This window comes from Manis javanica, chromosome 2, assembly GCF_040802235.1.
Source record: "Manis javanica isolate MJ-LG chromosome 2, MJ_LKY, whole genome shotgun sequence".
NCBI classification, from domain to species: Eukaryota; Metazoa; Chordata; class Mammalia; order Pholidota; family Manidae; genus Manis; species Manis javanica.
The window spans coordinates 20117834-20134149 of record NC_133157.1 but is presented as its reverse complement, the minus strand read 5'-3'; the positions used below and the strand labels follow the sequence as shown (position 1 = coordinate 20134149).

Below are 16316 nucleotides of genomic sequence, written 5' to 3'. Positions count from 1 at the left end.
TAGAAACAGGGAAGGTGGGAAAAGGTGAACCTCCACCCCAAAGCGACGAAGTCTAACGCCTTGACTATCTCTACTCTGCTAGCAAATAAGGCTGAGAATCCAGCTAAGCCAAAGGCCTGGAAAGACGCACAACTGCACAAAAAATGCGGTTCCTTCGGTCAGGGTGTGAGTTGAAAGGTCATGTGGCACCTGCAGCATTCCCTCACTTTATTTACTGACGCTCTACTTAAGTTTTCCCTCCGCAAGCGCAGCTGAACTGCAGACCCAATACGGCGGGGGTGGCGGTGTGCGAGTGAAGAGACCACACCGCTGCTTGGATTCCCTTTAGATTCCCCACCCGATGTTCTCCATCTCCTTTGGGCCTCATAGCCGTTTATGCTTTCCTCATGTTCTTCGTAATTCCTTCCGTTCGGGGTTAGAGGCCAGAAGATCCCGACTCACGTGCGTGGCCGCCCGCGGGCGCACCAGGGAAGGCGGGTAAAGAGGCACAGGATCCTCCAACACCCTTTTCCCCCTCTGGTGTCCGTTAACATTGGTTCGGCGGCAGCACGTAGCCCCCGCAGGGCGGCCCCTCGGGGGAGAGGGTGAGCGCCACGAGCCCAACGGCCCCAGGCTCCGGGCGCACTTCCGGCGGGCGGGCGGAGCTGCTCGCCGCTCCGCCCCTTCCCCTGCCTCCCGCCCCCTCCTGGGCGGCCGAGGCGCCGCGGGGGCGGGGCCGCGAGCGAGCTGGGCGGCGTGGCGGGGCGGGCTGGGCGCCGCGGCCCAGGTGCCAGCGGACCCGCGGCCGGCTCGGGCGCGGAGCAGCCCAGCCCAGTGCGGGCAGAGACCAGCCGGCCGGAGGCAGTGGCGGCGGTGGTTCCCAGTCCGGCCGGTGCCGGGCCTCCGACCGAGCCGCGGCCGAGCGGGGCCTCGGTCCGGGCGCTGGGGTGACCCGCAGAGGCGGACATCTGGAGGAAGCGGCGGCAGCGCGTGCCGAGCGGGGCGCGCCATGTCGGGAGGGCCCCCCAAGGCCCTGCCGTCCACGGGGCCCCACTCCCTGCTTGACATGCCGCACCCGCTGGCGGGCTCCAGCAGCGAGGAGGCCGTGGGCGGCGACAGCACTCCGAGCCCGGACCTGCTGATGGCCCGCAGCTTCGGCGACAAGGTGGGACGCGCGGGGCTGAGAGGCTTATTTAGCTCCCGCGGGGGATGATGGATCCGGAGCTCCCCCTGGGCACCGTGCTGCGCCCACCCAAGCGCCCCTTCCCGGGGACGTTCGTGTCCTCGTCAGCGAAGCCTTCGGAAAAGGCGTCTCCGCGCTTTCGCACCCGCAGGGTCCCAGCCCCAGGGGGAGAGCCACAGGGCACGGGCTTGCGGGCTGTGACTGGTCGCGAGCACCGGTGACAGCTGATGGGGAGGAGTTCCTGCCAGCGTGTTGGGGCCGGAGGTGGGGTGCTCTGCGCGGGTGCTGTGTCCTGGGATGGGGTCCCAAGTTCCTCCAGGTGCATCCCTGAAGGCCGAGCTGCCGAGTAACTTGTAGCTGCTCCAGCTTCCTGGGTCTGCAAAGCAGCAGGAGCTAATGGTTTTTCCGTGGTAGGACGGGGCAGCCTTGGTCTGATGCCAGAGTCATCGCCCCTCCTCCTGTCAGGCGGGGAGTGAGCTTTGTTTAGGTTCGCCTTAGCCCTGAGGAGTCACCTGACAGCAGACCCCCGCCGACGGCGGGAGCAGAGTCCCGTTGTGGTTTTCTTTTTGGGACTCCACTCACCTCTGACGGCCTCCCGCATTGTTCAGGTTTGGCCGATACTGATTTTGTGGTTGAGGAAAAGAAAGCTCGCCCTTTGACCTTCTTTGTGCAGAGCGAGGCATCTGATTATCATAGAGCAGCGTGATTCTCCTGCTTTGAGAGATGGCAGAGTCCAATAAAGGGGTAAGGGATGGCCTCTTCCCCTTAGCCTTTCTGCTGTGACCAGGATTTGAGCTGTGCTTGTATCAGCGCTACTGTAGCCATTTAGTCTCTAATTGCAAAAATTAGAATTGTTCTCAAAACCTGTGATCGGGATGCCCTACACCTAGTACAATACTCCACAAGTTAACTCCTTGTACCAATATTAAATGGAATCAGGGCTTTTCTTTCCCCCTTATATGGGAGGACATGCCACATGTCGGTAAAAATGAGTATGCTGAGCACTCACAATAGCCCGAGAGGAGTACCAGATGAACCTTGCAGAGAGGGTTTGTGAAAGCAAAGAGAGGGTAAAGGGGGTGAAAGCATTAGGGGCAGGAAGACCTAACAGGCTAATGAAACCCATGCATTGAGTAGCCCGAGGTGTGTTGGTGGGCTCTTTGTAATTACTTATCTTTATAAATTATAAATATCTGCTGCTTAGAAATACTTTGTCCATATTGGACATTTAATAAGTAATTGAATGACTGAATAAATAACTTGTTGCTTTCTTATGCACAGAGAAATTGCCCCTGCATGCATGTAGGATAGGAACCCAGTGTAAACCTTCTGATTTCCCTCTTGGGTCTGGGTACGATAGTGAATTAATTAGCTATTGCTGTGTAACAATTTACTCCAAAATTTAGCACCTGACAGTACTGTCTGTGGGTCCATGGTGTTGGTTTTGACAAAGGTCTTTCTTTCATGAGGTTGCAGTCAAGCTGTTGAATAGGGCTGCGGTCATCTGAAGGCTGGACTGGGGAATGATCCCTTTCCAAACTCACTTGCTTGGCTGTTGGTAGGCCTTAGTTCCTCTCTGTGTGGCTGCTTGACATGGCAAGTAATTTCCCCTAGAGCAGACGATCAAAGAGGCCAAGAGATCCCAAGACTCAAGCCATAGTCTTGTATGATCTAATCTTGGAAGTGACATTACCTCTGCCATATTCTGCTCATCACACAGACCAACTCTGGTACAACATGGAAAAAGGAAAAAGGATATGACTCTCAGGAGGTAGCAATCATTGGGGCCATCTTGGAGGCTGGCTACCACAGATGGCTATTTTAAATATTTGCTTAATGATCCATTCTTAGAGGGGACCTGACTTAGAAGTGTGGGCATTTTACCAATAAGTACTGAGAAGACATATGATCTGAATCTCCAAGATCTTGGTGGTGGACAGAAAGTCAGGCCCAAGTCTAATTGCTATTGGCTTCCTTTATAGGGGCAGTTCTGTGACAGAGATAGTCCAGAAGCATTATTATTATTAAATATTTAATAAGGCTCATTACAGCACAGAGCATCAAAATGACATCACTCCCAGGGGCCTGATTTATAGTAAGCCACTGTTCCTTAGAGGCTGAGCAATGTAATTCCTTTCTCTGACTGGGAGTAACATTTTCCTTGAACTTTGGCATGTGTATATTTTCTAGTAACTCTAGAGAAATTTCTGTAGAGAGAAGCTAGCAAGCAACAGAGGTGAGTCAGGAGCAGTGAAAGGAAGCCTTCCCTTTGCCCTGCTTTCTCTTGCCCAGGCATGGGGGTCACTGGAGGGTAGATAGGAAACTTGAGTGCTATGGTCTGTCTTTAAAAAGTAGCCTGTTTTCTTGCCTTTTTGGACAATGGGGTTGTGATCCCAGACGCCTGATTCAGAGTCATTTCTGGGCTTGGAGAATGAGGTTTTGACAGGCTGCTTCTAGTGCAGGGTTATCACAGCACACAGAGAGGGGTAGCTTTCTATGTGGGCCTAGGATGTTGCCATGAATAGGGAAGCCTTGCATCTCGACCCAACAGATGCTGCTGAGTAGCCTTTGGGATGCACGAGTAGGAGAAAGTGACCAAATGTGATAATCTTTTCAGCCACTAACTACTAAAATCCAGACCGTGGTGCACTGGGAGAATCCTTTCTATCTACCAAGGGTTGCTAGGACTGATTCTTTTGATGCCAGCTAAGCTCCTCAAGCCTCCTATCACTACATCCCTCATGTCCACCTAAAATGTAAGTAAACCACTTGGCCCATCTCTTACTTTAATCTGCGAGCCACTCTGGGATGCTTCTCCCCTGGCTCAGCCTCCTGATCCTGTGTGCCTCTCAAGCCCCAGCTGTGGTGAACACCCCTTCCCACATCCTCGACCTGAACTATTCCACTTGCTTTCTGGCCCTCAGATCACTGCTTCTCATGAAGTATTCAAAACGGAGGAATTTTCTCCTTTACTCCACTTACATGGGGATCGGGAGGTGGGGGGCAGTGCCTCTCTCTTGTGCCTTTTACAAAGGAGCTGTGCTCCTTTGAGGCTCATGTCATTTTATTCGTCCGCTCAGAAAATATCTGAGGGCCAACTATGAGCCAGGCACTGTTCTTGGAACTTGAGATGAATCAATTGGTTGAAGACCTCTGCCCTCATTGTGCACATTTTAGTGAGCATTTCTTTTGTTAAAAGGACATGAACTGAATGCAAACTGGCTGAAGAAAAAAGTATCTGGCTCATGTTGTTGAAAAGCTCCAGGTATTTTGGCTTCAGGAATGGCTGGAACTAGGTATTCAAACGATACTGGGAATCTGTCACTTTCCATCTCTTGGCTCTTTCTTCTGTGTTAGCTTTATTCTCAAGCTAGTGAAGGGATGTGTTCTACAAACAAGCCTCACAACTTCCCCAGAAAGAGAGCACCTCTTTCCTGATCCAGAAAAAGCTCCAGGCTGGTGTCTCAAGGGCCTTAATTGGGTCAGGTGCTGAAACCAATCTTTGTAACTCTGATTGCCCAGACCTGGGCCAGGTCCTTATCTTTGCAGGAGGGAGAAGGGAAGTTTTTGTATGTTTGTTTGAACTGTGCAAAATATATATATAAAGTATAAGATGTATATGCCATTTAAAGAATAATAAAATGAGTGCTCATGTTCGTACTGCCCCGATTAAGACATAGAATAGTAGCAGTGTTTTGGAAGCCCCCTTGGTGCCTGGAGAGGAAGGAGGGGGTTTCTGAAGCAAAATCCGGGAGCTGCTGCTCATGGGAAGGACTGTTGGGCAGGCAGAGCAACAGGTGTCATTACGGACCTTCCACTACTGTTTCCTTCCCTGCCATTTTCTAACTTCCCTGCTTCTCACTCTTACTCATTAAAATCTTTCAACCCCAACTTAGTGTCTTCGCAAATCTTAGTGTCTTGCCCTCATCTCAGGGGACTTTGTCCAAATCGCCAAGATTCTCAGTTTCTTGACCTTATCTCCAGTCACCTTCACCTTTTTCTCAATGGAGCTGCCCTCTCCCTTGGCAACACCCTCACATTTATAACATCTAGAGCTGAAATCATGCTACCAGATACTGTCTTCTCTTGCCTTACCCCTCAGTCAGTAATAACTGACCACACCTGTTCCCTGACCGCTTGCATCCACCTGCCTCCTTTAGAGGCTGTGGCTCATCTGGTCATTGCTCCTGCCACTGTCCTTTGGCCAGGCCTCCCCTCTACATCCAACCTGGGTCATTCCATTTGTTCCTGTGTTTTGCCTACCCCTCCGGAGGGACGGCACTTTGAGAATCGTCGCCCAAGTAAACTCGCAGGTTCCACCCTCAGCTGTGGCCTCCATGGCGCTGGGCACGCCTCTCCACGGAGGCTCCCGTTCTGCACCTGGCTGAGCTGAAGCTGCTCTCTGTTCCTCACACCCTCTGCCGCTCTACTCCATCTTCCCGTTCTGCTGACGGCCTTGCCTTCTACCTCGGAGCAGGTAGAGGCCACCTACCTTTCCCCAGACCACGAGATGGTCTGGATCCCCAGCCGTCCGTGCTTCCTTGACCCTGCAACAGTGGAGATCCTGCCCTGTCCGTCATCCTGACACATTCTTGTGTCTTCCGTCCCTCTCAGCTGGCTCATCCCCTCACTATTTGAACATGCTTGGGAGTAAAGGAAACTCTGCTGTCATGGTTTCTTCTCCATCTCATGTCCTATTCTGTGATGCCTCTTCACAGCCAAACTTTTTGAAAGAAAGGCCTGCTCCCCTTGCTTCTCCTTCTTAACCTCTGGCTTCCTCCTCAGCCCGCTGCTCTCTGCTTTCTGACCTCACTGTTCAGGGTCCCTTGTGACTTCCTTATTGCTCCATCTTGGAGTTGCTTCTCAGCCCTTATCGTACCTGACCTCTTGGTGGGTAGCACTTGATCCTGTTGAGTCCCCTCCTCTTCGAAACACTCTTCACTTTGTGTTGGGGGTGCACGCTGGAGCCAGCTTGCCTGCCTCTGAATCCCAGCTCCGGCAATTACAGTCTTTGTAACAGCAGATTATTTAACCTCTCTGAGCCTCAGTTTCCCTATCTGTAAAAAGGTAGAACAGACATACCTACATCACAGGGGTGATATGAAGATCTGGTGGGTTCATCCTCAGAGTAGTGCCCAGTCCATTAGAGGGAGCCTTTAGTCAGTGTGAGGTGGTTGTTACTCCTTATATTGTAGTCTCCATCTTATCTTTGTATGTTTTTCCTTTGTCCGTTTCTGTATCAGTAGTGGTCCAGTCAGAGAATAAAAACCACTGTAGCTATTTCAGGCTAAGAGGCTGTACTGCACAGAATTAGTTCCACAGGTGGTGGAAAACATGAGAAGCCAAGCAGAGGATGGTGAGGTCACGCAGGGAGCAGCGAGAGCAGGAAGCTGCCGTCACCCTCGGGGCTGGAGGCTCAATGGGAGGAGGGGATGTTAGCATCTAGGAGCTTCTGTGGGAGCTAGAACCGCAGCAGGGCTGCTCAACAAGGGCAGTGAGGCATCAGCTGCTGCCTGGGGTGCTCTCAGAATGGCTTCAGGAATGGCTGGAACTAGGTATTCAAACGATACTCCGCAGAGAAGGGACTGGGCTGGAGGAGAAACGCCCTGGCTTCTCGCCTCATCCTGCCTGCTGGTCCTTCCGCAGTGTCTTCCATTGGCCACAATATCTTCCTTGGTGGACGTGGGACCCTCGCAGAGCCAAACAGTCCTCCCTGAGATTTGCTCGGAACGTTGCTGGGGGAAAGACTGTTGGATCGTGCACCTTTGTTTCCTGCACTCTGGGGAGTGCCTGCTTGAGAATGAGGCCCGAGGGGAAGGGAGAGCCAGGAGAGGAAGGGGAGCCCTGGAGGCCCCTGGAGTCCTGGATGTGCCAGCCACGCCTGAAGCCAGCGCTGCTCCCCAGCTTTCCTGCTTACATGAGGTCATGGATTCTCTTTTCTTTACACAGTTTTCAATTTGGCTTGTCACTTGAAGCTAACACACACACACTGACCAATAGACTGACCTTAAGATGACTTGATAGTTTAGTTTTACTTTAGGGGCACTGAGAAGGGGGCACTGAGTTCCTGTTGCTCAGCCCCATTGAGGCAGTAGCAGGGTGTTAGCCTGGTCGAGGATGAAGTTGTTGCCTGGAAAAAGAAAGATTAGAGTATGTAAAGATGACTAGTTTTCTAGTCTAGGAGACTGATGCTGACCGATGCCCTCATTGAGGAAGGAACACAGATGGGGAAGCTGGGGAAGCAAGCGTGAGCGGGGCGTGTAAGGATGACTAGGGTGCAGTTCAGTCAGAAGTTCTGGGCAAAGGTTATCTGAACCCCTCTGTTGAAAGCCCACTCAAACTTCAAGGCCTAGCATAAGTGCTGCCTGCAGGAAGCTCTTCTTTGTTATACAGATGTGCAGCTCCAATGGACGCAGAGCGGGATGGGGATGGAAGATGCAGAGGATGAGGTCAGAATTTAGACATGTGGATATGGCGATCAGGTGGCGTTTGTTAACAGTTTGGTAGTACAGGTAGTAGCTTGGGGGAGAAGCAGGCATTCAGGATAGGAGGAAAATGAGTGTTCCTGGAGGTTACAGGAAGACAGATGTTCTGTATTAAAATAAGTACATAAATAACAGCTTGGCAAAGGTGCAGTAATTCATGTATGAGCAGTTGGGTTTGTTTATTGGATGTTAGAGGGGTTGTATGCTGCCCCACGGCATTCCCCATTTTGGCTGCCAGAGCAGAGATCAGGAATTATTGTCCTCTGTATGTGGCTTGGGGCAGGGGGTTGGGGGAGGTGTGGACAAGGGCAAGGAGCATATGAGAAAAGGTGTTTCAGGGCTCCTGTTTGAGAAGAGGCAGGAAAAGTACACAGTATGTTTGGGTGGCAGAGTGCCAGCACTTTTCAAAACCTGCATCTCTTGAGCATCTGTGACATGCCTGGCTCTGTGCTAGATGCTGGGGACATTGAGAAAGATTTTTAAAAAGGATTTTTAAAACCTTGAGAAGTTCATGGTCCAGTGAAGAAGAGAGACACGTACACAGATATCTGATCACAGTAGAACATGAAAAATGCTAAATGTATTTGCTAGCTCTGGGGCCTTGGGTAAGTGTTTTAAACTTGTAATGGCTCAGTGTACCCCTACCTAAATTTTGGAGTATCTTACAGGGCTGTTCTGAAGATTGAGTGTTTGGAATAGTGCCTGCCATACAGCATACTATGAAAATGCCAGGTGTTAATGCTTGGAAGCAGACACTAAGAAAGGATTAGCTGCCAGTAGTTTGAGAGACAAAGGGAAATGAGACAGAAGGGAAGGCAACCAGGAGGAGGAGGTACATGAACCACTCCAGGTTCCACTGAACCCAGCTGGGATAGCCTGGGAACCTGCATAGGACAGGCTCTGTGGTCACTGCCCCGCCCCTGCCCCCTGCTGCCCTGAGGTTGCTTCAATCAGCAACCCTTGGCAGCCAGCAGTTGAGCACTGCGTGGGTGGGGAGTTGGGGCCATCCTCCCCCAGCACTTTCCAGCCTGCCTCATGTGTGTGCAAAGCAGGTTCAACAGCCAGAGGAAGCAGTCAGGCCAGGCCAGTGGGCACTGAACTGGTCAGGGTGAGGGGATATTGGTGGGGCACCAGCAGTCTGTACTATAGTTCTTATAAAAATAGGTACAGGGCATGAAGTAGTGACCATGCTTAGGAAGATGGTGGCTTTTACAGAGGAGATGAAGAAATAGATTTTACATTTGACAAATGGACAGGGGAAAGAAGAGCAGAAAAACCAGTATGTGTTAAAGCTTGGCAGTGTCAAGTTTGCACGAATGGCCTGTGAGAGGGTTGGTGAGTGATAGGGCTGGAGAGGTAGGTAGTGGGCACGTTGTTGTAATGGCAAACAGTAAGGGCTTTTATCCCGGGTGATTGAGGGGCAGTCATACTTCAAGCAGGAGAGGTGCAGGGCCATATTTGTTAGGTCACTGAGACCAGGCCCCTAGCTGGGAGAGGGTGGGTGGAGCCAGGAGCCAGGGAGTCCCAAGAGAAGGCTGGTTGCAGAGAAGGTTGGAGGGGGCAGTGTCAGCAGGGTTTGCCTCACTGGATTCAGGGAGTGTACTGGTCAGAAGTTTTGGTTGCAAATGATAGAAATCCAGCTCACACTAACTTAAGCAAAAAGGTATACCTATTGACAGGCTCGCTTTAACCACAGGAGTGAGCTGGAACCCGGGTCCTGAATGCTACTGAGGGTCAGTTTCAGTCTCTCAGACCAGCTTTGTCCATGTGGGAGGGAAAGGTGGCAGCTGGCAGCCACCATCGCTCACGTTTCATGGCTCTGCCTCCAGAGAGGGAGTGAATCTCTTTCTGAGGAAAAATCTCAAGGAGACCTGGCTTGGGTCACATGCCCATCCTGAGAACAGTCACCTGGACTCGGGGACCGAGGTACTGTGATTGGCCCAACGTGGCCCAGAGGTTCAACCTGGGTGGATCAGCTATGGCTGAAGGAGGAGTCTGAGAGAGGAAGGCCGCCCTCCTTCCAGCTGAAGGGTTCCTGAAACCGCATAAGCTGTGCTGGGCAAACAGGAAAAGATTATTACAGGGAAGACTCTTGGGTCACTGGCTTTAGTGACTGGTTGAATGATGATGGCAAGAATAAAACAGGAATTTTGGGAGAAACAGGTCAAAAATTAAACTGTAGGTTTTCTAAGGCATATAGGCTTTTTAAAAGAAAAATTGAGATATAGTTCATATACCATAAAATCTACCTTTTTAAAGCATACAGTGTAGTTTTAATATATTCACAAGGTTATACAACTGTTACCATGATCTAATTCCAGAATGTCTTCATCACCCCAAAAAGACACCTCATACCCATTAGCAGACACTCTTTGTTTTCCCTACTTTGAACCCCTGGTGACCACTAATCTATTTTCTGTTTCTATGGATATACCTGTTTTGGACATTTCATAAAAAATCATATAATTTTTGTGTCTGGCTTCTTTTACTTAGCCAAATGTTTTCAAGGTTTATCCATGCTGTATGCATCAGGACTCCATTCCTTTTTATGGGTGGATGATAATATTCCATTCTGTGGAGAAGCAGCATTTTGTTTACTCATTAGCTGATGGACATTGGGTTGTTTCCTAAACAGATACACTTAAAAAATATATATATGCACTCCTGTGTTTATTGCAGCATTATTTACAGAGGCCAAGATAAAGCAACCTAAATGTCCATCGATAGGTGAGTGGATAAAAAAGATGTGGTATGTATATATAATGGAATATTACTCAGCCATAAGAAAGAATGAAATCTTGTCATTTACAACAATTTGGATGGACTTAGAGGGTGTTATGCTAAGTGAAATAAATCAGAGAAAAGCAAATACGTGATTTCACTTATATGTGGAGTCTAAAACAAACCAACCAGCCAAACAAACCAAAATAGATTCATAGACACACTCATAGAGGACAGACGAGTGGTTGCCTTAGGGGAGGAGATGGGTGGGAGTGGGTGAAACAGGTGAAGGGAGAAAAGTTAGTGAGAATGTTTGATATCTTGATCTGGGTGACAGTCACATGAGTATATATACATGTCGGAATGCATCAAGCTGTACACAAATATTGTGCATTTTGTATGTAAAAATTACTGGATCCATAAGAAATAAGACATTGGATGCAATTTAATTTTTTGCAATAATTTTGACATTTGAGCTTGATGGTAGTTTAAGACATGAAGGTACAATAAGATGGTTGTAAATACCCTGATTTTTTTTTAACCATCTCAGCCATTTTTAGGTATACAGTTCAGTAGTGTTATGTACGTTCATATTGTAAAACAGATCTCCAGAATTTTTCAACTTGCAAAACTAAAACTCTGTGCCCATCAAATAACAACTCCCCCTACCCCCCAACCTTCAGCCTCTGGTAACCACCACTCTACTTTCTATCGCTGTGAATTTGATGCCTCTACTTTAGATACCTTATATAAGCAGAATCATACAGTATTTGTTTCTTTTTGTGACTGGCTTATTTAACTTAGAATAATGTCCTCAAGATTCACCCATGTATCATGTGAGAGCATTTTCTTCTTTTTAAAGACTGAATAATATTCCATTGTACGTATCCATTCTTTATCCATTCGTCTATTGATGGGCATTTAGGTTGCTTCTACCTCTTGGCTTTTTTGAATAATGCTGCAGTGGACATGCGTGTCTCTTTGAGATCCTGTTTTCAATTTTTTTGGATATATAAACTCAGATGGAAGCTTGCTGGATCATATGATAGTTCTATTTTTAACTTTTTGAGGAACTTTCACACTGTTTTTCATAGTGGCCGTACCATTCTACAGTCCCATTAACAGTGCATATGATTCCACCTTCTCTACATCCTCATCAATGTGTGTTATTTTCTATTCTTCTGATAGTGGCCATCCTAATGAATGTGAGGTTATGTCTCATTGTGGTTTTTATTTGTATTTCTCTGGTGGCTAGTGATGTTAAATATCTTCATGTACTTTTTGGCCATTTGTATGTCATCTTTAGAGAAATGTCTCTTAAATCCTTTGCTGTATCAGATTGCTTGATTTTTTTGTTGTTGAATTGTAGGAATTCTTTTGATATTCTGGATATTAACCCCTTATCATAGATATGATTTGCAAATATTTTCTCCCATTCCATTGTATCCTTTGCACAAAAGCTTAGTTTGATGTAGTCCCATTTGTTGGTTTTTGCTTTTTGTTGCCTGTGTTTTTAGTGTCATATCTAAGAAATCCACTGCTAAGCCCAATGTCATGAAGCTTTTCCCCTATTTTCTTGGAATTTTATAGTTTTGGGTTTTAGGTTTAGGTCTTTAATTCATTTTGAGTTAAATTTTATATATGGTGTAAGATGAAGATCCAACTTCTTTCTTTTGCATGTGGCTGTCCAGTTTTCCAGTACCTCTTGCTGAAAAGACTCCTTTTCCCATTGAGGATGTAAATACTTTTAAAGTTGATTTCTTGCTAAAGTCAATAAACTATATTAATACCTGGAATGCTACAATGAATTTATTCTCAAAGTGTTTGAGTGACTTCTCTTGTACTTTGTACTTTGTAAGACGTAACTTCGAACATTAGCCTGGGATAAGTTGGGTCTCAGATATTGCAGGTAAACAATGTCTTAATGTAATTAGAATAAAAATAAATGTGGAATAGCTATTTTATTGCAAAAGTGGGAGCCTAGACCTTCTGTAGGGCTCTTTAATTAGGGCAGAGGTGTGTTCTGGGGAACTGGGCCTGTCCTGCTGGTATCAGCAGCCATGCTGCAGAGATGCAGGATAGCAGCTTTTCAACACACTGTCCAGTCAAGCAAATCTTGTTTATTTCATGACTTACATTAGCAATTGTGAAGGATGCTTGGACTCTTTGTTCATCCCTCGAGGCTTTATATGGACTTATTGTGTGCTATGCCTGGGGAATACATAGATGAACAAGATGACTTCTAGGCATGAGATAACCTGCTAGGCACTCAAGGTCCAGGAAGGGAGGCAGAGGAGGTACAAGTGAATAATTGCAATATAACGTGATAATAGGGATGTATACAGAATGCTATGAGGGTAATTAGGGTGATTTCTTCCAGTGAAAGAAATTGTAAAGTGAAGCATGCTTGAAGGAGGTGTTGGGTTACCCATTATAGGTAACAGCTACTTTTTCTTTTAAATGAATGGTCAGTGTTGGGGTTTCAGTAAGAAGTTGAATGACTGTTTTCTGGTCTGCTGATAATTGGAAATTCTTTACTTTTTAGCCCTCAGATTTTATTATGCATATGTTAATGCAGTATACATTCTTTACTCGTATATCCAAGATTGGCTACATAATTTGTGGGCCCCCAGTGCAAAACTAAAATGCTTGTCCCCCTGTTAAAAAATTAAGAATTTCAAGATGGTGACAGGAGAGCATTAGCCCAGTGTGAGATCCTTTGGACAGCAGAGTTCCTCGTGGTTGTGTAGGCCACACACTGTGAGCCTGGCACGGAGTGTATCCTTTAGAGGTACTGGTTTCCAGGTCCTGTTAAAATAACCTCTTACCCATCTCGGTGTTCTAGGTCAGGAGTGCTGTCGTTCTCTGGGTATGCTTGTAATGGGTCAGGGTCCCCAGGGCTTGCTTCTCCAGTCTGGGCTGACTGCGGCCCCTGCTTGGAATACTCCGTCTCCTGTCAACATTCTAGCATTCCCTGTTTCTAGAAGAACTCACTGTAGTCTCCTGTGCCCAGCCTTGCGTGTGTAACATATGCGTGGGACTGCTTTTTCATTTGCTTGGCTTGGGTCTGCTCTCTTTTCCCTTTGTTCCGGTTTCTCCCCATCGGGGTGTGGGCGGTGTCCTGCATATGCTCACTCAGTTACCCTCACCTTCACCCAGGGACGACAGCTGGGGAAACGTGGGCTTGGAGAGGTGAAGGAACTAGTTTGAGGTCACAGAGCCAGAAGGCAGTGGGGCTGGAACTGGGACTTGGGTCTGTCCGACTTGAGCGCCCTCTCTCTAAACTGCCACCACCGCTAGGGAGCCGGCATCCATTTGCAAAGCCCAACACCGTGTACCGAGTGCCCCGTGCATCAGGTAGTATGCGCTGCATTTCTTACACAAGACATAGTCATCAGGCCAAGGTGGAATGAAACCAACTCTACTGTCTCCTGGCCCGCGTCTCTTCCCTCATCTCAGATTCCAGGTTTTTCAGTCTCTTCCTCCTCACTGTACCAGTCTCTCTTGTTAGGGAAATTTCCTCAGGCTTGCTGGCTTCTGCCTGTGCACGCTCCCCGTCACTGCCAGGCTCCTCGGATGAGCGGCCTGCGTGCCCTGCTTCATCTGCCTCGCCACCTGCCTCCTCCGGCCTCAGCATCGAGCCCCGACCGCTCACTGCTGCAGAGGTCTGCAGTGGCTGCTTGTCTGCTGCAGAGACCTCGGAGACCATCCACCGCCAGACCCTCTGCTTTCACGTGAGGAAACTGTGGCTCAGGCCAGGGCCACCCAGCTAGCTGGTGGCACAGCTGAGGTTGGGACCCAGGTTTCCAGGCCTCTGGTTCAGTGCTATTTTCCTTGACTGATGACCTTAACCAAACTCCCCTCAATTTTTTTTTCCACTTTTTTAAAATCAGGGTCTTCTGCTCACTGCTATATTCCCCAGCCCAATACCTGGCACATAGAATATGCTCAATAAATATTCACTGGATGAATTGAATCCCTCCTTGTCCTCGTCCTCCCCTGGCCTGTCTCTGCTTCTGGACCCTCCTCTTTTTCCTCCTAAGCTCTAACTGTGAACCCACCTGGCCATGGTTCCTGCTCGTCCTTAATATACCATCTCTGGATGGACTTTACTGCTGCGTTAGGGCTCAGTGTTTCCCAATTCTTCATTTCTAGCTTCAAATTCATCTTTCTCAGTGTTTCTGTGATTCTTGTTTCTGGTGCCTTATGATCACTGTGTGAAAGTATTTTAAAACCATACCTTTCCTTGCTTCTCCTCTTAACTCTCCTATTCCTGCATATAACTTCACAGTTCTTTAATGCCTCTTTTCATTTCCATTGTCATTATCAATATCCTAATGAAGATGTAGGATTGTCTGTCTGGTTTTCCTGTATTCACCCAGTCAGTTGCCTGTTCCCCCATCTAATCTCTTCTGAACGCTGCCAGAATTCACCTTCCTAAAATAGTGCCTTGTATGTGTCATTCCCGTCTTTCGAGGCCTGTAGCAACTTAACATTGCCTCCACAGTAATGGTCCAAGTCCTGAGTCTGGCCTTCTGTGATCAGGTACTTATTTACCTCTTTGACCCTCTCCTAGGAAGTTATGTCCTTGCAAAATGATTTTATTCATGAGCTGCCTGGCATGTCATGTGAATTCTTGCTTGCCCACGTTTGCTAAGCTTGTCTCCTCTCTATGTGTCTCCAGCTGCCTCCTCCTGCTGGTGGTGGAATCTTGCTACTCAAAGTGTGGTCCGTGGACCAGTGGTATTGGTAACAAGTAGGAGTTTTTTGGAAATGCAGAATCTCAGGCCTAATTCCAGACCTACTGAATCAGAATCTGCATGTTGACATGATCTCTAAGTCATTTGTATGCACATTAAAAATGGAGAAGTACTGTCTTTAGAACAAGATTGTCAGGCTTGGCTAAGCATTCACATCATCTGAGGACCTCTTAGACAATCCTGATCCCTGGACCTCCCTTCAGAAAACTTGAATGTAAGGAATCTGGGATGGCCCAGGGACCAGTATTTTTTTTTTTTAAAGGTTTTCCCAGGTAATTCTAATGTGCAGCCAAGGTTGAGATCAAGTGCCTTAGAAGAGCTCTGATTTACTATCAGACATGTGTAGCTCCTACACTGTGCTGAAAGCAACTTGATGGCAGGGGCTCTATCTAATTTGCTTATTTTTGTAATTTCAGCGCATGAACAAAGCCTAGCATGGGATAGGTACACAAATATTTGTTGACAAAATGAATTGACATGTGCTAAATGATATGTGTACAAAGGTATTCATTGCAATATTATTTTTAGTAGCAAAAGATAAGAGCTCAGATATCCACTAGTTTTGTGAACTAAGGTCATTTTTAAAATTAAAATTTAAAATTTAAAAATTCTTAAATTAAAAACAAATTTTTAAAAGAATAAGGCAGCCCTGTATATACTGACATACAACAATGGCAAGATGTATTAAGTAAAAAAAAGAAAGCAGTACATACAAACTGTGTGTAGTCTGCTGTCATTTGTGGTCGTGTAAGAGAATAGGTGTAAATGTACACTAGCCTTGGAAGGATGCAGCATTGCTTCTCAGGAGGGACATTCTCAGACCCCTTGAGAATGTTTCTTCCTTCACGAGGCTTTTTGACCAAATAGGGAGAATCCTCCTCTTTTCCTAATTTGGTTCATGATAGTTGATAATTGATTAGAAAAGCAAAAACTTGACGAACCAACCCCCCACTAACCTGATCATATTTTGAACAGAAAAATGAGGCTGTCCCTCATGGTTCTGTTGGGTAGGTGGGTACGTTGTCCCTATTGGAAAACTGAATCACAACTGCTCAAAACCTAAAAGGCATGGGGTTAGCTGTGCAATGAAGGGATAAAAGACACAGTGTGGTTCTAGTAGTTTTTAATCTGTTCTGATCACAAACGGGTGAATACTGGCTCAGAGTGAGCTTCACCTTTTTCTCCTGC

The 16316-nt window shown here is 47.4% G+C and overlaps 1 protein-coding gene across 5 annotated transcripts in view; it reads left to right on the top strand.

Moving 5' to 3' along the window:
• The first annotated feature begins 711 nt into the window (after positions 1-711).
• The window catches only part of SNX30 (sorting nexin family member 30), a 101141-nt gene continuing 85536 nt past the window's right edge, over positions 712-16316 (top strand). For 2 of the 5 annotated variants that reach the window (XR_012126702.1, XR_012126701.1), the window contains exon 1: positions 712-1144. Coding sequence is in view for 2 of the 5 variants with exons in the window: in XM_073226049.1 (XP_073082150.1) it covers positions 989-1144 (156 nt within the window). In the remaining 3 variants the exon portion in view is untranslated. The remainder of the gene's footprint in view (positions 1145-16316) is intronic. The other 3 variants (XM_073226049.1, XM_037027376.2, XM_073226056.1) reach the window with 3 other exon arrangements.